Genomic DNA, 24,793 nt, shown 5'->3' with positions numbered 1-24,793 from the left:
GCAATGTTTAATTATTTCCTAGTCACTAAACTGACTGCTCCTGTTATGGAAGAGAAGTGTGTTCCATCATTCCTACTTCAGGAATTATTTTGATACAAGACTTTACTTTTAACACAATTGGGTTTTATTGGTTTTAGATGAGAAAATGACAAAATGTCTTCCTCTCATATCCAACTAAAAAAACTATATACCGTAGTAATATTTCTGCATCATTATGTCCAATAGGATGTACAGGTATTTTCGGGATTCCAACTCCTTCTTCAATATTTAGTCTGAAAGTATAATCTGCAAAATCAAGTACATAAATGAAAACAATTGAAGAATCTGAGCAAAAACTATGTAGGAAATATTTGTATTATTATTATAGCTTTGCTTGCTATACACATTGTTTTTTCAGTACTGGGGATTGAACCCAGAGCTTCACCCATGGTAGGTCAGCCCTCTACCACTGAGCTATATCCCCAATATTTTTCTCATTTTATTTTCAGACAGGGTCTACCTATGTTTCCCAGATTAGCATCAAACTTTTAATCCTCCTGAGTAACTGGGATTATAGGCATGCACCAACATGTCCAGCCAATTTTTATAGACATTTGCAATTATATAAAAATTAAAAGTCCCCCCGAAACCAAGCTATTGTTTTATTATGGCCTATTAGATTCAACAGTAAGAATTAAGTTGTTTACATTTTAAGGTAAAACTAATTGTAGGGTTTATAGATTCTCGATTTTGTTTTGACATTTCACCTAATTCTCTTTAACTTACAAGAATTTTCTTTAATTTCCTGAAGGATATTTTGAATCCTTCTTTGAGAAGTTTCAGTTAACTAGATGCCTAGAAAATGTATCTCAGATTCTAAAACTACAATTATTGGGAAAAATTGAATTCATAAGGTCTTGGGAAATAAGAACAAATATTTTATTCAAACAGTAATGCATTATTCTCTTCAAAGAAAGACAGAAAACTATTGAAAGCCTTAAAATCATGTAAGAACTTTTGGCTTTCAGCCAAGATTGAAGAAATGTTTCAAAAAATGTAAAAATGACAAAATAGATGAAATGATAATTTTGCCAAACAACTATTTCTTTTTAGATATAGTAATTGAGCATTGAAACAAAAATTTTAACAATATATCTAGAAATCCAGTAAATATATAACTTAAATAGAAGTATCTATCTATTAACTTGGCCAAACTTACATTTATAGAATACTGTATTCCATTTTTTATAATACATATGAAATATGTGTTGGATACACTATATTTTGGACCATAAAACACATCTCAGTATCCATAAAAATCATAAAAGTTATATTCTCTGACCACAGTGAAATTAGAAACCAACATTAGAGAGACACTTGGGAAAACCCTGAATATTTGAAAACTAAATAACATAATAACAAATAATCTATGGGTTAAAGTAGAAATGCAAACTAACATGATAAACTATTTTGAACTGAATAAGTAAAAACGGTATATCAAAAGTTGTACAAGACAGAGCAGTGCTTAGTAGAATAATAGCACTAAAACACCTATCTTAGGAAAAGGACAGGTTTCAAACAAATGAAATCAGATTCCAACTTAAAAGTTTAGAAAAAGAAGAAAAAATTAAAGTTAAAACAATAGGAGAAAGGAAAGAAATTGGAATAAATCTAAAAATATATGAATCAAATACAAAATAATAGAGATTAAAAAATGACACTGAAAGCTGGTTCTTTGATAAGATCAATAAAACTAATCAATCTTTAATAAGAGAGATAATGAACAAAAGGGGAAACATAAATTGTTAAATAAAAATAAAGGAGAAAATATCATTATGGTCTTAGTAGACAAAGTTTAAAAAAAAATATGAGTATTATGAAAAAATTCTACACTCTTAATTGTCTGACAAATTCAATAAACAAAATCCCTGAAATGAATTACCAAATTTCATTCAGGACTAGATAGATAACCCGAACAGTCTAAAGAAATTCAACTGGTAGTTAAAACAGAAACAATTTCTACAAATAAACTTCAGGTCCAGAGGAATTATGGGCGAATTCTATCCCAATCTCTACAGACAAAATTTAACCAATTCTATATAAAATCACACAGAAAAATAAGGAAAATGTAAGTGTCCCATTCCAAAATGGCACAATAATATTACAAAAACATTCACAGACCACTTTACAATATGACCATAAATAAAATATTCTTAAGAAAAGTTTAGCACACATGAAATAAAATAGAAAAATCAAAATAAATTGTGACCAACTAGTTTATTACAGGATGGTGTTGGATTAGCATAAAAATATCTGTATGGATTCAATGAAAGCATTAATAACATAGGATTGCTCAATATACAAAGAAAAAGCATTTTAAAAAACCCAATATAGGTTACTGACAAAAACATTAAGCACATAGAAATGACCTCCCTCAGTCCAACAAAAACAATTCATTAAAACCTAGAGCTAATGTCATATTAAACAGAGAGTTGACTATGTTGGTACATACTTATAATCCCAGCTACTTGGGAAGCTGAGGCTGGAGAACAGAAATTTTGAGGCCAGCCTAGGCAATTTAGAAAAACCCTGTCTCAAACTAAAATTTTATAAAAGAACTCAGCATGGAGCTCAGTGGTAGAGTGCCTGCCTGGTATGTGAGAGCATCTACATTCAATCCCCAAAATACTCTGCTACCAGAGAAGGATTGAATGTTTTCCTATAGAACAAAAACAAAGCAAGGATGTCTGCTCTAACAACTGTGTTCCACATTGTAATGAAAGTGCTTGCTGGCCAGTACAATAAGGCAAGAAAAAGAAATGACACATATAAAAATTAGAAACAAAGAAAACCGTATTTATTTGCAAATGATATAATCATCTATGTAAATATGCTAATGGTTTGTAAAAACCTTAAAAATAATTAGTGAATTTAACAAGTTTGCAAGGTAAAGGGTTAAGTTTTTTTTTTTTTTTTTCTAGAAATACAATAGCATTACTGTATATTGGTAATGAGCAATAGGACTTGAGATTTAATGTAATTTACAATAGTACAAAATTATGAAATGCTTATGAATAAATCTGACAAAAGATGTGCATGATCCATACAGTGAAACTATAAAACATTGCTGAGAGAAATTAACTAGTAAAGAGTTGTACTTTTTTCATATATCAAAAGATTCAGGGGCTGGGGATGTGGCTCAAGCAGTAGTGTGCTCGCCTGGCATGCATGGGGCCAAGGTTCGATCCTCAGCACCACATACAAACAAAGATGTTGTGTCCACTGAAAACTAAAGAATAAATTAAAAATTTTAAAAAAAAAAGATTCAAATATTTTAAGATGTCAAATCTCCTCAAATTGATCTATAGATTTCCTTTAAACTCACAGAAAAAAAAAAAAAAATGTCTGTGGGATTCCCAGCTCTAAAATTCACATGGAAAGGACCAAGATGTGACAATAACTTTACAAAACAAGAGTTGTAACTTAGAGGACTTACTTAAAATCCAGAATTAAAAGCCACTGCCACATAACTACTGGCAAGGATATAGGAACTGGATTATTAGGTGGAATACAAAGTAGAGCAGTCTTTTTGGAAAACCAATTTGAAAATTTCTTTATAAGTTAAATATCAATCTGCCGTCTTATTCATCCATTCTTATAAGTGTTTACCAAAGAGAAATAAATGTATACACACTGACACTTACTTGTAAACTTGTTCGTAGCACTTTTATATGTAAAAGTTTCTAAAATGAAACAATCCAAATGTCCCTCGACAAGTAAATGGATAAACCAACTCTGGTATAGCCAGCCAATGCAATATTAGTAAGAAACAAACTATGACAGAAATGCCAACATGGATGGATCTCAAAATAATTATGCTGAGAAAAACAGAACAATGGTTGCCTAGGCATTGGTATTGAGAAGGCAAGAAGAGTAGACAGAGAAAGGAAGAGTTTTAGGGGTAATGAATTTGTAAAGATGGCTTTACAAGGCTGGGGATGTGGCTCAAGCTGTAGTGCGCTCACCTGGCATGTGCGCGGCCTGGGTTCAATCCTTAGCACCACATACAAACAAAGATGTTGTGTCCGCCAATAACTAAAAAATAAATATTAAAAAAATTCTCTCTCTCTCTCTCTCTTCTCTCTCTTTAAAAAAAAGATGGCTTTATACATGTCAAAACTTCAAAATTTACATTTAAAATAACACTAATAAAAAAACCTCATTGGTATTTTTAAAATACAAGTGAGTGACCTAAAGAAGCATACAATCCTAGATAACTTAGAAAATGTAAATCCTAGTTTGTTAAGAGCAATATTACTTTGGGTATGAGGAGCAACATTTCTGAAACCCTTGTCTAGTAAGGGTAAAAGGAGAATACCAACTGAATATTCCCTTCCCATGCCTACATGTCATGAGAATTCAAACTAAAAAATAATGCAAAGGCCAAGTGCAATAGCACTCACCTGTAATTCTAGTAACTCAGAAGGCTGAGGCAGTAGGAGTGCAAGTTTGAGGTCAGTATCACCAATTTAGGCCTTAATTAACTTATTGGGACCTCATGTCAAAATAAAAAGATGTGGGAATGTAGCTCAGCAATTGAGTGCCCAGGGTTCAATTTCTAGCACCAAATACATTCACACATACATACATACATACATACATATATACTACAAAGGCAATTATTTTGAATTCCTAGTATTAATAATCCAAAATTACATAATGCATACATTTTTTAGTTATTTTAATGTTATTCTACAGATGCTTGCTTTTTTCCCCATCTAAAACAGCAAGGAATCTTTTTGAAAAAACGGTACACTGACAGGCTCATAGGCTCATCCATTACCTTTAGCTGGATAGCCTGGAGTGAGAGGGTCACCAGCACCATTCAAATTTAACACATTTCCTCTCTGCACTGCATTTCCAGGAAGGTTCCAGCCTTTGGGATATGGCTGTACCCCAGGGGCAAAGTAGTCAGCTGGATCTGAGTATAAGATGATTCCTATGGCTCCTGCTAACATGGCATTTTTAACCTGTGTGAGGAAGGTACAGAAATGGCAAATTACTATTTATATAAAAAATCATAATGTAAGGAAATTTAGACATTGCACTTGATTATGCCATTACCTATTTAGTTCTCTTTGCTTTGAAGACAGTTCCCCTCTGTGTAGGCCTTACAAATGTGAAATATTCTATGGTTTCCAAACCTGAAAAATTAAAGTCTCCTTTCTTCTATGGATTTATTCTTTGTATATATATTTATTGTAGGGCAGATCATAGTGTATTAAAATGTCTTTTAAATATTTGTCTTCTCTACTGGACTGAGGATATTATTGAGAAAATACATCATGTCTTAATTTTAAATACCCACCCTCCAAAATCTCACACATCATAGAGTAAGCACTTTACAAATATTGGTTTAATTAAATTGACATAAAATTTTAAGCAAAACAGTCAAAGTGTATGAAGAACTTCTCAGCCTGTTTTTCAAAAATATTTTGAACAATGTAAATTGACCAACAATATGAAAATCTACTGTTTTATTCAGATTTTTCGCTGCTGTGACTAAAGGATTTGACCAGAACAACCCTAGGGAGGAAAAGTTTATTTGAGAGCTCACAGTTTCAGAGGTCTTAGTACAGAGAAGGCTAGCTCTATTCCTTGGGCTTGAGGTGAGGCAGAACATCATGATGGAGTGTGTGGCAGAGGGAAGCAGCTCGCATCATGGTGGTCAACAAGCAGAGAGAGAAACCCCAGCTCCAGATACAAAATATATATACTATAGCCACACCCCCAATTAACCACTTCCTCTAGCCACACCCCACCTGCTCTAGTTACCACTCAATTAAATCCAATTAATTTACTGATTGGGTTAAGACCTTCACAATCCAGTCACTTCTCTGAAACTTCTTGCATTGTCTCACAGGTGAGCTTTTGGGAGACACTTCATATCCAAACCATAACATCTACCCTGCGAGGTACTAAATCTTTCATCAGCAAAAGTATTATAGCAAAAGATGTAACTATCAGTCTTGATTAACTAAAAGAGATCCCAATATTCAGAAATCATTTTGCTGTATCAGTGAAAATATAATCTGTCACAATTTGGGGGAAGGACTGTTATAATTAGCCTGTCAAAATGCTGTACGAAGCTACACTATTATTTAGCCACTCCATTTCCAAGAATCTATACTATAAAAATGTTCATACAGATGTTTGAAGTGTATATGGACAAGAATGTTCACAATAGAATTATTTGTACTAGTAACCAATTCAAGATAAGCACTCGCTAACAAAGAAATGGTTAAATACACTGCTTTTCATTCCTACAAAATATTATGTTACCACTTAAATTAGTGAGATATTTATTAAGATATAGAAATTACTAAAACCAGCTATTACCCTAAGTGCTTTAAAACATAAAGTCAGTTAGGCCTAGTGTGGCAGAGGGAAGCAGCTCTCATCACGGTGGTCAACAAGCAGAGAGAGAAACTCCAGCTCCAGATACAAAATATATATCCTATAGCCACACCCCCAATTAACCACTTCCTTAAATTAGTGAGATATTTATTAATTTATTTGCAGCACATGCAAGGCAAGAATTCTACCACTGAGCTAGTAAGAAGATTGTTGTGAAACAATCTGAGTTTCATTTTGAGATTGTTGCTATAAGCATTCCCATTTTATATATGAGGAAATGTTGGCACAGAGAGGTTAAGGATCTTGCTCACAATAAAAGAGCAGGGGCCCAGAGGAGAGCAGACCCAGGTGGTAAGGATCCATGGACTATACTCTTAAAAACTATGTTACATGACTTTCCGTGTAATGATATGAAAGAATATCCAAGTCATGGCTGAGTGAAATTATAAAGTTATCCAAGATACAGTGGATAACGACCTATTATAAATACTAATTAGATCTATATGTATTCTTACATATTATAATATACATTACTGATGTTATATAATATACTATATATTAAATATAATTACATCCATATATATGTGTGTATAGTAAACATATAGAGGTATGTTTATATATCACAGAATTAGGTTTGGAAAAAGCTATTAAGATTGATTATGTCTAGCCAATGAAGTTGAATAATGCAAGGGAGATTTTTATTTTTTAGTTTGTATGCATTTCTTCAATTAATTTTTTAAAAGATATTATTCTTCTAATAAAACTCTTTTCCTTTATGGACATATGAGGTGAATAAAAAATAAAATTTTCTGTGTACCCATGGCAAGTAGAAAAGAAATTTCAAAGCAATTTTGGAAACCATGAGGCAAGCTGATCATTTACATCCACAGTATCTGTCCCCGTTCCTTCCCTCTAGAAAAGCTCCACCATACTTTATTTCCTCTGAAGATCTTCCCATATCTTGCAATAACAATCTTTCCAGTGCAGTTAATATTCATCTCTCTTTCTAGTTTGAAAAAGTCTTCAGTACGAGCATAGTTCACATATACGAGATCTCCCTACAGAAAAAAGAAGAAAAAAATACCACTGCTAAAATTAAAGAAAAAATTTTTTAAATAAATGTGTTTCACAAAACTGCATCAGCAGAAGGTTTTTGTTTTGTTTTTTCTTTTTTTGTTTTCTTAATTTTTTTCAATACTGGAGATTGAACCCAGGGTCCTGCAGCATATGCAAAGCAAGAATTCTATCACTGAGCTACATCCTCAGTACTTTTCTTTCCTTATTTGGGATTAATAAATATGCTATTCTATAGAATATTTTAGAGAAACTATCAAAATACTGAAAAGATTGGAGAAAAGGCAATCAGTAAGACATATTTTAAGTAGTGCCCTTGCTGAATTAAAATCATCTTCAGAAGTTTCTTTGTTTTTGCAAAGAGTGGCCTCTGCCTTACTGGGGTCTGTTTTTAATGTATTTGTTTTCTTTTTTGTTTTAGGTAGTCTTTTTTTAATTATTATTTTTATTTCGGGGGGCATGCATAGTACTGAACATAAAACAATGGGTGAGTATGTCTAATCTCCAGGTAAATTCCTTGGTTTTATTCCTCTACATAGTTTTTATACAATAAAGAAAGTTTTAAAAGCTTGAATTAAAAATAATAGAGATAAATAAAACTTGAATTAAAAAATGTTTTACTTTACCTCTGGCATGCCTTGGGCTGAGAAAGCATTATAGGGAGGTACAATATTTGTCACATTCTCATATCCATCTGGAGGTGGTTCAAGATATGATGTTTTGAATACCTAGCAAGAAGTAAAGCATGTCAAGCTAGAAGAATAATTCCAGGTTATTATTAAGGTATAATTAATTTTTTCCAAGTATAGACTTAATAAGCATCCTAGATTCCATAATTAAGTAGGTAAATTCTACTGACAATAAGAAAGAGCTCTATTATTTTTTTTTCAAAATAATAAAAACTTTTATAAATGCATGTAGTCCCAGACAATTAAAAGCTACCATACAGTGTAAAATGACATCAAAATTGGACACGGTGTCATGTGCCTGTAATCCTAGCATTCAGAAGGATGCTACAGGAGGACCACTTGAGTCCAGGAATTTGAGACCAAACTGGACAACATAGCAAGACTTCATCTCAACAAAACCGAAAAGAACAGGACTTCAAAGGCAGCACTCTTGGTTGGGGATGTGGTTCAGCGGTAGAGTGCTCATCTATCACGTGTGAGCCCCTGGTTTCCATCCCAAGCATGAAAAAAAAAAAAATTGCTAACAAAGGTAGCATACTTGTGATTTTCATTTCATGACTCTTCCTTTCAGCCTCCTTTGTGGTCCCTTTTTCTTTCATTTTTATTTGAATGTTACACATATTTTATCCCAAGCCCACCACTTGCCTTATTTTATATTCTCTCTCTGTAAGAGTTCATTGACTAACAAAATTTTGCCAACAGCTGATGTACTTATGTTGTCCAGACTCATATATTAAGAGCCCAAATAGTCACTTAGCTTTAATGTCTAAACTCAACAAGTTAAAATTTGAATTTATGTTCTCCCACCTGTAGCCGGTTCCTGGCTCTGCATCCTCTACTTCCATTAATAGCCTCACTAAATTAGTCACCCGCATCCTACAGTCTAGCAGTTATCCTGAACACTCTTCACTTCTTTCCTCCAAGACACTAAACAAGTCCTATATACTTCCTGTTTCTCAAAATCATCATTCTTTCTCACCTGCTAACATGCTAATCCAGGATTTCATCATCTTTCATCTGAACTACTGTCTTTAAATTTTAACTCTAACTCCTTGCCTAGTCTAGGTGTTATCTGCAGACTCCCCCATCTATGTAAATAGAATTTTGTGGTCACATCCTTCCCATGCTTAGGACTTGCTTTCGTTCATGAGGATCCCTCAAGACTATCTTCTCTGTGAAGCTTGCCCCGTCTATATCATTAAATGAAAGCTGCAAATACAGATGCTTAATAACTTAAATATTTCACTGGTCTACCTCTTCCATTGGTCAGTTTGTATTTTACAGTCTTGGAATACGTAAAAATCTTAAATTCTACCAATAATACTAAGATAGTATGTTTTCAAGCCTTTGCAATATTTTCTTCCAGCTAGAATTTTCTTACCTTACTTTTTCATATTATTCATCCCTTGTGCTCTTTCATGACTTATATGTCAACTTATATAGGAAGATTTCTCTAACTCCCAGTGTGGGGGCTAGTTCTTGGGTGTGGGTGTGGGGTGAATGACCCATTTCTGTACAGATAAAGACCCTTTATCATACCATTCATGTCACTTACTATACTGATTTGAAACCCTGTATCCTATTGTCTGCCTCACCTTATTTAAGCAAAGGTCCCATGTCCTAATCTTCATTCTGGCCTGAAGATCTAGCTTAGCATCATGCCTAACACATACCAGACACTGACTAGTTTACAACTTATTAACTTTTCTATATAATGTGAGTTCTACACACTATTAACAAATTTATATTTTTACTGGACCTTATATTCTAATCCATACAAAGTATGGCATAATTATATGAAAAGAACCAACAATTCTCTATCACCTCAGTTCCATGTCCATCCACAATCGATATGCAGTTAGCATTTGTCTCATTAGGGTAAGAGAGGAGAACATCATAATGAGCCAAGTCGGCTGAATCTAGTCCAAATATCTTCCATTGGGCTTGAATTTTTTTGGCAAGTAGTAAATTTTCTTCTGTTCCTGCCAGATGAGGAAGTTTTGTGAAAGAACTAAAACGAGAAAAAAGAAAACAATGAACAAACAAAAAACAAGTGTGAGTTAAAGAGTACATTCAGCTTCTGTGCCTAAGAAATCTTCTACATGCATTACACATCTTTTACACATTAAGTTATGAATTATATGTCAAAAATACTAAATGGCACAGCTAGAAATAACAATTTATATATATGCCAATTTTTAAATTACTTATGTACAACTACAATTTTCATAATATTCTCCCTCAGAAAAGAATGCATTCCTTGGTAAAGACAATCAGAACAGATATGAGAAGACACCCTAAAAGAAAGTTATACTGCTATACTAATGGTGCTCCTCCTTGCTGGTGGCTACTTGTTCAGTAGATAGAGGACATTTGGGAAGAAATAATTTCAGTGTTTTCCAGGGACCAGTCAGGCACTTGTACACTTGACTTAACTATTTCTACTATTGATTATGTCAATATAGTTGCTTGTTTATCTCACTAAGGTTAAGGTCTGTATATTTTGATATTTAAAATTCTCAGGGCTTAGCACTTGTCAGGTACCATGGAAATAATGACTGATCGAACTGAGTTTAGGCAATGCCACCTTGGTTCTAGGTGTAAATGAGTTATAGCAATTAAATGAACTCACGAATATACTTCTTACTGTGACACATTTTGCTTTAGGTGAATAATGTTTTAAAGTTTCTCAACCATCCCACTTCCAACCTGTGTCAGATGAACAATAATATAAACTTTTATAAATTATTTTTTAAGTTAAGCAGAGAACAACCAAAAAATATATGGCAATAAAGGTCAATTAATATTTATTGAAAACTTTCGACATGCTAAGGACCCCACTGGCACTTTCACGTGTGTTATCTCATTTAATCCTTACAACCTTCTACCTTTGTCCCCATTTTACACAAAAGTAACTTAAAAAATGGTTGAATAGCTTCTTTATAATTGCATAGTAATAAGTGCTGGAGAAAGAAGCTGAAATTATCCTTGTCTGAGTTTGAGAAATGGTGATATTTCACTATATATCACTTAATCTTATTACCCAACTGCTTACATCTTTGTATAGCTCCCTACATTCTGCATTATCAAATTCACACTGCAATGTGGCATAGGAAGCCCATTGGTGTCTGTCCCATATTTTCAACTTCATTTCCTCCCACTGTCTTTATTACCTGCTCTGGTCTATGTCATTGAGCATACTTCTGTTCTCCCTGAAATGATTATGCTTTCTCTCTCATACCCTTTAGTCTTCACTCAAGGTCTTCTCTCAGACATGAATATTTTCTCATCTACTGAACCTCTCTTCATCAACTTTCCCACCTGCAAACTGTTAATGGTTCATAAGGATCCCTCAAGACTATCTTCTCTGTGAAGCCCTCTCTATATTATTAAATGAAAGCTGCAAATACAGATGCTTAATAACTTAAATATTTGTTTTAAAAAGTATAAATATGTTTAGACAGAAGTAATTTTTTATACATGGGGAAACAATGAGTCTGAGATATTTAATTTTTACTTTACATAATATATTTTCATTTTCTTTTCTGTAATGAGCAGATACTATCTTACAATTAGGGAAAAATAAATGTATTTTCTTAAATTAAGATGTTGGGTTAACCATAAGCTTTTGCCTTTCATCTTTTAGAGAACCCACTGAAATGAAATAGGGAAATGAAAAAACAAATTAAGAAGGAGCAGCTGGAAATAACATCATTTACTTTTGAATTTCTCCCTGTGATGTAAGGTGGCCATCACATATTAACTTGGCAGTGTTTAGGACAAAAAGCTTCTTTTCAAAACAATCATTGCCAAAAAGAAAGAATTAGAATGACTGGCTTATGGACTAATCAGGAGATCCCTGGGCTGAAAGGAAGGTAATCATTACTAAACACATGCCCTCCTGGAAGAAGACAAACACAGTTGACATTGTGCCAACAAGAAAGTGATAGGGGAAAATCAAATTGCTCCCACAACTAATTCTTTTAACACAATCTTGAATCTGGCCTTTCCCTGCTAAACTATTTTTCTGCATGTATACATTCCTTAAACTTATGATCAACAATTCCTCAATATCCTCTGCTCCTTCATGGAAAGTTTGCATTAACTACTGGCCTTAACAGGTATCTTCTGAGGACTTTGCTTATCTGCAAACTATTTAATTTCCATGCCCCTACCTATCTTGGAGCAAGAAGGATAACTAGGAGCCCTTCTTATTTTTCATTGTTTTTTTTTCTCATTCTTTTCCTTCCTTTCAAATAGCTCTTTTGGTGCTTATAACCAAATAGGTGCTCTCATTTGCAAAACTGTGGGCTATTCCTTTTCCTTCATTAAAGTCATGGACTCCTGGACTGGGGATATAGGTCAGTGGTGGAGTGCTTGCCTAGCAGCACAAGGTGCTGTGTTACATCCTCAGTACTGCAAAAAAGTGAAAAATATTTTTTAAATAATTGTGGACTCCTAATGCACTGTATTTCCCTCTTTTCCTATTCCTATCATCCTTCTTGGTATGCATTTCTGTATTCAGTCATACACAAAGGAAAGAAAAGCCAGTCTCAAGGATGTACTTAATCATCATGAAAACTATTAATACATCATTTATCACCATATGTATGGTAATATATCCAAGGTAATATAAAGCAATATAATATGGTATATTAACATAATATATGAAACATACTTTATAGATTACAGCAAAGTAATAGTAATAAAAATTTCAAGGTAAGAGCCAGCACCAAGGTTTACTCCTGATAACTCATGTAATTTTCTAGGTGCTTTCTTTTGGACACTTCACGATATGCGGCAGAGGTCAATAATGTTAACATTTTACCTGATTTTTTAAGTTACACAAATTTAAACATGTTGTCTCATTTCATAAGATAGTCTGCATTTTATAGCATTTTACCAAATGAGCAATATAGACTACAAGTGATAGTCATCCCATTGCCCACTCATTATTTTTCTGTGTCTCCAAAAAGCATTTCAGAACAAACATTTTGAATTAGCTTCCTGATATCTGATGTGCCTTGGTCATAAATTAGCTCAAATTTCCCAAGAACAGTATAGCTGTTTTTATTCCTCATTATTGCTAATTCTAATTCATCCATGGGAATTAATATGGAATTGTGTGATATCATTAAACCACAGCATGGACAAGGAGGAAATGTATCATGGAGTATGCACTTCATTCTGCGTATTGATCTCTAGGGTTCAGTTGAATTCTCAGAAGAAGAGAAATGAAGAATATAGGGAAAAATGTCTTGAGAAATAATGAACAAAATCTTCCTAAGAAGGAAAGAAAAGTCTTTTCAAAAAAATTTACAGAAATAATTGACTATTTGTATTTAAGAGTATCATCAATCCTTAGATTGCACCATATCAAAAATTAAGTCGATTTGGAACATTGACCTTAAATGTGCAAACTGCCATTCTAAAACTTCTAGAAGAAAATATTTAAGACAATAGTCTCATAGACAAACTTAGATAAGACAGAAGAAGTAGGAAGCATCAAACAAACAAAAATTGATTAAATGAACTTCATTGAGATTAGAAATTTCTGATCTTCAAAAACTCCACTATGACAAAAGGCCAGCTGCAGTAGAAAATATTTGTAATACATATGATTAACAAAGGACTTAACCCCAGAATATGTATTGGAAAATATATGGACAGAAACTTTATAAAATAAGATATACTAATGTCTAATAAGAACATGAGAAGATGTTTAGTATCATGAGTCATGAAGAAATGCAAATTAAAATTACAAAAATATAGCACTATTCAACAATTAAATTGGTTAAAATCTGAACAACTGACAATACTAAGCATTGCCCCGGATATGGAGCTACTAGAATACTTACACTGATGGGTAGAAATATAAACTGCTATGACCACTTTTGAAATCTCTTTAGCCTTTTCTTAAAAAACTCTAAAGGGCTGGAGGTAAAGCTCAGTGTTAAAGCACTTGCCTAGCATGTGCAAGACCTTAGGTTTGATCCCCAGCAAAACACACACACACACACACACACACACACACACAAACACATACACAGAGAGAGAGGAGGGGGGGGAGAAGAAAAACACAGCAAATGCTTATCCTCCAACCCAATCATTCTAATAGAAATGAAAATATATATCACATGAAGACTTGTAACATATATCTATATAAGCTTCTTTTACAATAATAAAAAGTAGAAGCAATCCAAATGTCCCTCAAGTACCGCATTATAGAATATCTGTACAACGGAATTCTACTCAGTGATTTAAAAAAGAAGAAGGAATTAGTGACACATGCAACAACGTGGGTCAATCATTTTTATTTTATTTATTTATTTTTTTGGCAGTGTTGGGGATTGAACCCAGGGCCTTGTGCATGCCAGGTAAGCAATCTACCAATTGAGCTACATCCCTAACCACCTGAGCCACTCATAAAATCATTATTCTGAGTGAAAGAAGCCAGATAACACACAGAACATGCTATGAACACCACATTTATATAAAAATTTTAGGATATGCAAATAAATCTATAGTGATGTAAAACTGAACAGTGATTATGTAGGGTCAGGAGTGAAGGGAGGAACAAACTACAGAGGGTATGCTAGAAATATTTTGTATCGTGATTGAGGCGATGGTTTGTTGCATACCACAGACATCTGTAAAAACTCTGAAGTTGTAGATATTATAGGGATCAAGATTACTTTATGAAAATTATCCTTCAATAAAGCTGATTTTTAAAATATCACTTCTTTGAAACAGCCTGAACACAGAAATAAATGTTATGCTAATTGCTTTCAACAAGTTCACAAATATCACTCTGAATATCACTCTTAGAAGATGGAAGATTGGCACTGATCATATTTTATTTTCATGTTGCCCTATTTTTGAACCACAAATTTATATTAACAAGAGAGGATCAAGGTTTAACCTGTGGCAGACAGAATCTGAAACACTGATCTCCTTTTCACTAAATCACTGAGCAAAGAACAAACTAAGTGAATACAGTGTGTAAAAAATAAATAAAATTGCTGATTAAATTCAGGCTACTGATTACATCCACAACGAGGAACAAAGAATAGCATTCACTTGCAGCCCAGAGCTGCATGAAGTTGAAACATCCCCCAGTGAGCCAACAGATACTTTTCTGGAGGATGAAATTAGGAAGAAAGACCTACTTCTTAACAAGTTATGGATTTCACACCAAGAGTAGTTTAAAGAGACATTTTAACTAACCGTAAATTAATGAGTAATATATAATTTCACACAAAGATTGTTCAACTGAATATAACCAGTTTTAATACACCTATGACTAAATAATATTTTAAATACTATGTTTAGAATAAAAATGCAAAACAAACCTACCGAAGAAATGATCTAATGTTTTCAGCTTTCATTTCTGACAACAGTTTCCCTCGTATACTTTGACCATGGTGTGGTGCACAGATTGTTTCTTTGAGAGGCTTAAAAAACCAGCCTGTGGGGGGGGGAAAATACATATACACAATTACTTTTGACTTTATTAGAAGTAGAAACCAGCTGTGGTGCAGTGGTGCATGCCGGTAATTCCAGAAACTAGGGAAATTTAGGCAGGAGGATCTCAAGTGTGAGGACAGCCTGGAACACTTGACAAGACCCTGACTCAAAGAAAAAAAAAAAATTAAAAAGAAGAAAAAAACCAAAAGCCAAAAAAGGCAAAAAGAAAAAGAAAAACTGATGCCTGACAAATAGCTCATAGTGAACTTTTTAAAAAAGATCCATATAAAATGCAGAAAACCTCCACATTCCTTTGTGTGCTGCAATTTTGAGTGGGTTAAAACCGGTTTTACTTGAGAGATGTGCTTTCCCTTCTTACATGTTTGCATCTCTGAGTTAAGGCCTTTCTTATTCTCGCCAGGGGATCTAATTTGTACCAGTTCTTGACACACAGGGAGTTTTCCAAAATTTATGTATTTAAACGATAAGGAAAAAATTCTTTGCAGTGCTTAGTCAATATTAGCTAATAATTTTGACTCATTACTATTCCTTGGAAATGCAAATAAATTTTTCATCCCTGAACAGTGACAGCCCTAAGTTCTCTTTTCAAATGCCCACAATAAAAGCCTGAACTCAGTGAGTTTATTTATTTTATTTTTTATTTTTTTCTTATTGCGGCCACAAATACATTCTGTTCGGTTTCTAGTTTGGGTGCAGTTTATGGAGTTAGCCATGTTGTGAGCCGAACTAGACACTGGCCTGGGACAACCCACTCGCTCCAGCTACAGGCTTCCTCCCTTTACCTCCCCAGAGAGACAGCCCGGAGACTTGATTGTACACTCACCCACCATAAAGCCCACCAGAAAAGATGCCAGCACGGCAATCAAAGACATCCAAAGGTACAGACGGCCCCTGGACTTCGCCATGGCTTCTGTTCTGAGATCTGGGAGCCAGCAGCCCTCGCAAAAGCTCCGGGCTGCAGAAGAGCAGAGAGAGAGCCTTGAAAGCGGCGACCTCCCAGGCAGCTTTCACCGCCGCTGACCGCAGCTGACCTTCCAAAAGGCGGCTCAGCCCTGCCAGTGGGTCCAGAGACTAACAAAAAGGAGCGAGCCCAGAGCTCCTTCTGGCCCCTGAAGTCGCCAGGAACCCTGGCGGGGAGAGAGGAAGCCCTGCAGAGGGAGGAGGCACTCTTCCTGTTGGCCTGCAACTTCCATTCCATGGATCCTGCAGTATCCGGGCAAAGTCGGCTGTGGCAGCTGCGGGAAATGTTCCTGCTGCCTAAAAGATTAAAGCACTGCTTCTTCGCCAATCCCATCCCAAGAATTCCGGAATCTCGGCTGCAAAATGTATTTGAGCGTTATTTTTCATTCCTTTTTGATTGCTCCGGTTCCAGATTCTCGGACCCAATTTCCAACTTGTCAAACTTGGGAATAATCCAGATCCTGACTGCTCCACTGCAACTCACTAATGTCTCAACCATACATCAACACCAAAATGAGAATGAAATTCTTTTGTTCCACCCCCTCACATGAACAAGTCTCCAAATTCGGGTAATTCCTCTCTAACTGAGGTTTTCACATTCCTCACTGGAATGTTATAGATTCAAGTTAATACAGTTAGCCATTCAAAGGATCTTGCATTATTACAGTCAGTGAGTTTTGAGCAAATGTCACTGCCCCAGCCCTCATCCTTCCCTTACACTTACCACACATTTTCTTTAAAGGTGTTTAGAAGATTTGCAAACAGAACTCCTGCATCCATCCATCTCACCCAGAGGGAAATTTTAGGAATTTACAAAGGGCTACTCATATGTAAGCAAAATCATTTTCTTTTTCAGCCAAAGCAACATTTTTGCGTGGGATTGGAAGGAGATGGTACCTCCAGGACTATGCCATACCTTTGCTGCATTGTCTGCAGTTCTAATGGCCTTAGACAAGGCATCTTTCTTCATTTTTAACAAGTCATTACAAGCAAATGATTTATTTCTCCTCAGTGTTATTGTTGGCTGATATAGCTAATGTTTTTTGTTTTTTTTTTTCCCTCTTAGAACTTTGGTAAAATCCCTAAAAGTTAACTTTAAAACAAACATCTTTATTGAACTAATTGCTTTTTTAGAATATTTATATATTGTTTAAAGCCCAACTAACCTCAGCTCCTTTAGCTACTGGCCCCTTACACATTCCTCAAGTGATTCTTCTGGTGTTTTTTATTTCAGAGACAAACACCTTTCCATGAATATTTTCTTTAAAAAATAAGTTGGTCCCTAACCCTATAGATGCACAGCAGCATATACAGCAAGTTAGAATGAAATTATTGATAATGTGCAACAGCTGGTGAAATAATTATCCCCCTCAATCTTGGAGCACCCAGATGTATTTTATCTGTTTTACTAATAAAGAATATAGGGCTTTAAATAACTATCTAGTGTCAAACATTGGGACAAGAGTCTTCTCAATATCTAATATATAATATCTAATTTGATTGTGCTTCACATAAACATTTTGAGGATCACTTATGTAATTTGTTAATTTCTAGACCTTTGGCTATTTTTTTCTTCTGTTTTTCATGAAAACTTTGCTATTGCTGTATAGCTCTCAAAAGACATATGTAAATTACCTCTACAACAAAATTTTGTTGGAGAGAGAAGGTGGAAACTAATGATTAAAATAGCTGCTTGTTAAATTATTTTTTCCCTACTCCTATCTTTTTTAAAATTTATTTATTTATTTTGATTTTTTATACATGACAGCAGAATGCACTTCAATTCATAATACACATGTACAGCACAATTTTTTCTCTGCTTGTACATAGAGACACATCATTTATGTCTTCATATATGTACTTAGAATAATGATGTTCAACTCATTCCACCAGCTTTCCTACCCCTATGCCCACTCCCTTCCCTTCCCTCCCCTTTGCCCTATCTAAAGTTCCTTCATTCCTCTCATGCTCCCCCTAACCCCCAGCCTTCATTATGAATCAGCATGCACATATCAGAGAAAACATTCGGTATTTGGGTTTTGGGGATTGGTTTACTTCACTTAGCATGATATTCTTCTACTCCATTTACCTGCAAATACCATGATTGTATGCTCTTTTAATCATGAGTAATATTCCATTGTGAATGTATATCACAGTTTCTTTATCCATTCTTCAATTGAAGGGCATCTAGTTTGGTCCCATAATTTAGCTATTGTGAATTGTATTGCTATAAACATTGATGTGACTGCATCTCTGTAGTATGCTGTTTTTTAATACAGTTCTGTGGTGTGCAGTGTTGTGGCTGGTGATAGTCTTCATACCCTGTCCTGTGTCCCCAGGTGCAGGCTGTCACGATGAACACTACAGAAATGCAAAAAATAATTAGAAATTATTTTGAAAAACTGTACTCCAATAAATACAGTTCTATGGTGTGCAGTGTTGTGGCTGGTGATAGTCTTCATACCCTGAAGACATCAAAGACATAGACAAATTTCTAAAATCAGATGATTTACCCAAACTGAATCAGAATGATATACACAAGTTAAACAGATCAATTTTGAACAATGAAACAAAAGACACCATCAGAAGACTACAACCAAGTAAAGCCTAGGACCAGATGGATACACTGCTGAGTTTTAGAAAACCGTCAAAGAAGAACTAATACCAATACTCTTCAAATTATCCCATGAAATATAAAAAGAGGGAACACTTCCAAACTCATTCTATGAAGCCAATATCACCTATTCGAAAACGAGATAAAGACACATGAAATAAAGAAAACTTCAGACCAATATCTCTAATGAACATACATGCAAAAATTATCAATAAAATTCTGGCAAATCAAATACAAAAACATATTAAAGTGATAGAGCACCACGACCAAATGAGATTCATCCTAGGGATGCAAGATTGGTTCAACTTTTGGAAATCAATGAATGTAATTCATCACATCAATAGACTTAAAGATAAAAATCATATGACCATCTTAATAGATGCAGAAAAAAGCATTCAACAAAATGCAGCACCCTTCATGTTCAAAACCCTGGAAAAACTAGGGATAATAGGAACATATCAACATTGTAAAAGTTGTTTATGCTAAGCCCAAGGCTTTTTCTCATTCTAAATGGAGAAAAAAAAATGAAAGCATTCCCTCTAAAAACTGGAACAATACAAAGATTCGCTCTTCCACCACTTCTATTTAACATAGTTCATAAAACTCTATCCAGAGCAATTGGATGAAAGAAATGAAAGGAATACAGATAAAAAAAGAACTCAAATTGTCTATTTGCTTATGACATGATTTGTGTGAGAGCAGCTGTTGGAGGTCCTCTAAAAACATGCAAACAGTGTTTCCACTGCTTGAATCCCAGGTCACAAAGCTACAAAGAATGCCATTTCCCTCTAGCCTGCCATCTGGATCCTTTACTCCTATCTTAATTATACTAATTGAAGTTTGACTAATAGAAAAATTGATGTATTATTTAGCAAAATTTTCCAAATTGGCTAATTTTCCCATATAAAAATTAAATCACGGGCTGGGGATGTGGCTCAAGCGGTAGCGTGCTCGCCTGGCGTGCTTGCGGGGCCCGGGTTCGATCCTCAACACCACATACAAACAAAGATGTTGTGTCCGCCGACAACTAAAAAATAAATATTAAAAAATTCTCTCTCTCTCTCTCTCTCTCTCTCTCTCTCTCTCTCTCTCTCCTCTCTCTCCCACTCTCTCTTTAAAAAAAAAAAAAATTAAATCACTGCTGGGCACAGTGGTACATGCCTGTAATCCCATGACTTTGGAGGTTGAGGCAAGAAGATCACCAGTTCAAGGTCAGCCTCAGCAATTTAGTGAGGTCCTAAGCATTTGGTGAGACCCTGTCTCAAAATAAAAAATAACAAGGGCTAGGGATGGTGCTCTGTGGTAAAGTATCCCTGAGTTTAATTTCTGTACCCTCCCCCCAAAAAGGTTGGTTTACTAACTCAACCAATACTTATTGAAATGCTATAGCATGCCACTCACTGTGCTTAATCCTGAAATTAGTATCATTTTATTTATAAAACCTACAATGTATGAGAAGACAGATAATGATTAAATAATTAAATGTAACAGTTTCAAGAAGTGCCACGTCCGGCTAACAGAGCCGAGTCCGGCGAGGGACGGCGGGGTTAAAAATACACAGGACACCAAGGTTCTTCATCCAGGAGGGAGCGTGTGCGCGCCCGCTTTATTGCCAAATTTGTTCCCCTTATATATCTTTTTAACAGCTGCGGGAAATTACTCAAAAGTGAGGAGGGAAGAGTAATAACTGCGTCCTTGGGTTACCGTCACGTCACCGTCCCCTATCAGGAGGCTCGAACAGGTCAAGATGTTCCTGAGAGACACATATATGCGAGGCAGATAAACAGGGAACCGCAAGCCTGTGTCATGGCCTTGTGAGCTGGCCACATTGACATGCATAACAAAGAACTGGGGGTTGAGTCCCCAGGGGCCAGGGCGGGCCTACTATCAGCAAAGAAGGAACAGTATATCCTCAAATATGATCATTATTATGCCCTATTAGGCAGCATTTGTAATCTGTATCTTTGTTACCGCTTTTGACTGGTGAGGAGTCCTTGCTTCCCCAATGTTGAAGAATAACACCAGAGAAGCACGCCAAGGCAAGGTCAGAGTAGAAATTAGAAGTTTATTGAGGGAGGGAAGGAAGATGGTGGGAGGGAGGGAAGGAAGATGGCGGGAGGGAGGGAAGGAAGATGGCGGCGAGGGGAGTGCATTGTCCCCGTGTGCTGCTTCACTGTGTGGGAGTATGACAAGTCAGGACGGCTAAAGGATATCTTGTTAGGAATTTCCAGCAATAGTGGGGTGCTCTGGAACCTGGAGGAAGGATTTCCATCGCACAAGGATCAGCTACGGGGACTCAAACGCGAGAGGTTTGTCGCACGGAGGGTAACACTGCTTATTCAGCAAATCACCCCGCGGCTAGAATCTGCAGCGTGCGCTGGGATAGAGACGCAGGGTTACAGCGCTGCAGTTTCTGCCAGCCGCGCAAGCACCGTACTCAGGGCTGAATTCTGGGTTCGAGACGGGGGAAGGAAGCGGTCCATCTCAGTTCTCCACACCGGTCAGACCACAGAGGAGGCCAGCAGCCACCATGTTGGTAAACTGACGTCACCACCCCTGTTTTTGACTGACCGCAGCTCATTCAGCCATAGAACAGGTAATTTCAGGCTGCAATTCGCCTGCGGCTTGCAGACAGATTGCTAGGGCTCAGCGCCTGGCTCCCGGAACCGCCCTGGCCCAGGGCTGCTGAGCCTGCGGAGGCTGCTTCTTGGACCCTGCTCCTACCAGAGCATACAACAAGCACTAAGCAGCCGAATTACGGCTCCCGGAACTGAGCCCGCGGGGACTGCTTCTTGGAGCTTACATCTATAGGAGCTTACACCGAGCACGGAGCGGCCGAGTTCCGGCTCCCGGAACTTCCCTGGCCCGGGGCTAGGAGCCCGCGGAAACTGCTTCTCGGTCCGGGTCCTGCTGAGGGCCGGTCAGGACTCACCCGGTGCTTTGGTTGCCCGGCAAGGGGAACGAAATGCTGCCATTCGCATAGGATACCAACATGGCAGAGATCTGATGTCTGTAGAAAGCGGCGGAGGAGGGAACTTCATCAATACCAGTGGTGACATAAGCAGTTGGTCTCCTGGTAGGGGGGGTGAGGCACAGTCACCCGAGTCTCCTCAATTTGTCGTCGAGCCAGAGGGAAGGAGCCGGGCCGCCGCCAGCGCCCGGAGCAGGCCCAGCGGCTCGCCAGCGTGGTGACCGCGTGACCCCAATTGGAGAGGGGGCGGAGCGGAGCCGCCACCCGCAACCGCAAGGTGGGCAGACCCGCGACCCAGTGGTACATGGGCGTGGTAGGAGGGGCAGGGCAGAGCCGCGGTTCGCGCTGTGACGAATGAGCGTGCAAGGTAAACAGACCTGTGACAGCCTGGCGGGTCAGGCCCAGTGGCCTGCCAGTGTGGTACACATGTCACCCCAACTGGAGTAGGGGCAGAGCAGATCCTTCTCCCACGCCCGGATCAGGCCCTGCCGGTGTGGTGGTCACGTGACCCCAATCGGAGTGGGGGCGGAGCAGAACCGCCACCCGTGCCCGCAGGGTGAGCAGACCAGTGATCAACCTGCAGATCAGGCCCAGGGGTCCGCAGGCGTGGTAGGAGGGGCAGGGCAGATCTGCCGCCCGCGCCTCCAAGGTAGGCAGACCTACAACAGACCGGCGGATCAGGCCCAGGAGCCTGCCGGCATGGTACAAACACCACCCTAATTGGAGTAGTGGCAGAGCAGAGTCGCCGCCCGTGCCAGGAACAGGCCCAGTGTCCTGCAGGTGGGGTAGTCACGAAACCCCAATTGGAGTAGGGGCAGAGCAGAGCCTCCACCCGTGCCCGAAAGGTGGGCAGATCTGCGACCGACCAGCGGGACAGGCCCAGTGGCCTGCCGGTACGACAGACACGTCACCCCATTTGCAGTAGGGGCAGAGTAGAGCCGCCGCCCGCGCCTGCAGGGTAGGCAAACCTGCAACCGACCGGCGGATCAGGCCCAGTGGCCTGCCGGCGTGGTACACCGTCACCCCAATTGGAGTAGGGGCAGAACAGAGCCGCCGCCAGCTCCCAGAACAGGCCCAGTGACCTGCCGGTGTGGTAGCCACGACACCCCAATTGGAATAAGGAGAGAGCAGAGCCGCCGCCCGCACCTGCAGGAAAGATACGCAAGCAGTATGAAAAGATAAGGAAAGAAAGGACCACAAGCAATGCAGGTCAACGCAACTTTAGAAGAGGTAACAGCTGCAGCAGATGGAATGTCAGATAAAGAATTCAGGATATACATGCTTCAGATGATCTGGAGTATCAAGGAAGACATTAAACAGCAAAATCAGACAATGAAAGATCACTTCGACAACGAATTACGCAAACAAATCCAGGAAGCAAAGGATCAACTATACAGGGAGATAGAGGTTATAAAAAACAAACAAACAGAAATCCTAGAAATGCAGGAAGCAATAAACCAACTTAAAAACTCAATGGAGAATACTACCAGCAGAGTAGAACACTTAGAAGATAGAACATCAGACAATGAAGACAAAGTATTTCAACTGGAAAAGAACATAGACAGCTCAGCAAGACTGTTAAGAAACCATGAGCAGAACATCCAAGAAATATGGGATAACATTAAGAGACCAAACTTAAGAGTCATTGGGATACAGGAAGGTACAGAGCTCCAAACCAAAGGAATGAGAAGTCTATTCAATGAAATAATACAAGAAAACTTCCCAGACTTGAAGAATGAGACAGAATCCCAAATCCTAGAAGCCTACAGGACGCCGAATGTGCAAAATCATAAGAGATCCACACCTAGACACATTATAATGAAGATGCCCAACATACAGAATAAGGAGAGAATTTTAAAAGCTACAAGAGAAAGGAAGCAGATTACATTTAGGGGTAAGCCAATCAGGATAACAGCTGATCTGTCAACACAGACTCTGAAAGCTAGAAGATCCTGGAATAACATATTTCAAACACTGAAAGAAAATGGGTTCCAACCAAGAATTGTGTATCCAGCGAAATTAAGCTTCAGGATGGAGGATGAAATTAAAAACTTCCACGATAAACAAAAGTTTAAAGAATTCGCAGCTAGAAAACCATCTCTTCAAAACATCCTCGCCAAAGCATTACAGGAAGAGGAAATGGAAAATAACAATGAAAACCAACAGTGGGAGGTAGGACAGTAAAGGGGGGGGGATAATCAAAGAGGAAAACAAACCATGTTTAGTAACAGAAATAAACAAATATGGCTGGAAGAACAACCCATATCTCAATAATAACCCTAAATGTTAATGGCTTAAACTCACCAATTAAGAGACACAGGCTAGTAGAATGGATCACAAAACAAGACCCAACAATATGCTGCCTACAGGAGACGCATTTGATAGGAAAGGACATACATAGGCTGAAGGTGAAAGGTTGGGAAAAATCATATCACTCATATGGACTTCGGAAACAAGCAGGAGTGTCCATACTCATATCAAATAAAATAGATTTCAAGCCAAAGTTAATCAAAAGAGATAAAGAGGGACACTACATACTGCTTAAGGGAACCATACACCAACAAGACATAACAATCATAAATATTTATGCCCCAAACAATG

At 37.4% G+C, this 24,793-nt stretch overlaps 1 protein-coding gene across 3 annotated transcripts in view; it reads right to left on the bottom strand.

Moving 5' to 3' along the window:
* Naalad2 (N-acetylated alpha-linked acidic dipeptidase 2) overlaps positions 1-16,794 on the bottom strand; it is a 43,616-nt gene extending 26,822 nt beyond the window's left edge. For 2 of the 3 annotated variants that reach the window (XM_071616598.1, XM_071616599.1), the window contains exons 1-7: positions 16,471-16,794; positions 15,516-15,627; positions 9,984-10,170; positions 8,097-8,198; positions 7,329-7,454; positions 4,823-5,009; positions 192-285 (exon numbers count right to left, since the gene is read on the bottom strand). In XM_071616598.1, coding sequence (XP_071472699.1) covers positions 192-285; positions 4,823-5,009; positions 7,329-7,454; positions 8,097-8,198; positions 9,984-10,170; positions 15,516-15,627; positions 16,471-16,552 — 890 coding nt within the window. In that variant the 5' untranslated portion in view covers positions 16,553-16,794. Of the gene's footprint in view, positions 1-191; positions 286-4,004; positions 4,075-4,822; positions 5,010-7,328; positions 7,455-8,096; positions 8,199-9,983; positions 10,171-15,515; positions 15,628-16,470 lie in introns of those variants that run through there. The other variant, XM_071616600.1, reaches the window with a different exon arrangement.
* Between the last annotated feature and the right edge of the window lie 7,999 nt (positions 16,795-24,793).

Source organism: Marmota flaviventris, chromosome 9 (assembly GCF_047511675.1).
Source record: "Marmota flaviventris isolate mMarFla1 chromosome 9, mMarFla1.hap1, whole genome shotgun sequence".
Taxonomy (NCBI): Eukaryota; Metazoa; Chordata; class Mammalia; order Rodentia; family Sciuridae; genus Marmota; species Marmota flaviventris.
This window is presented reverse-complemented; position numbering and strand designations above follow the sequence as displayed.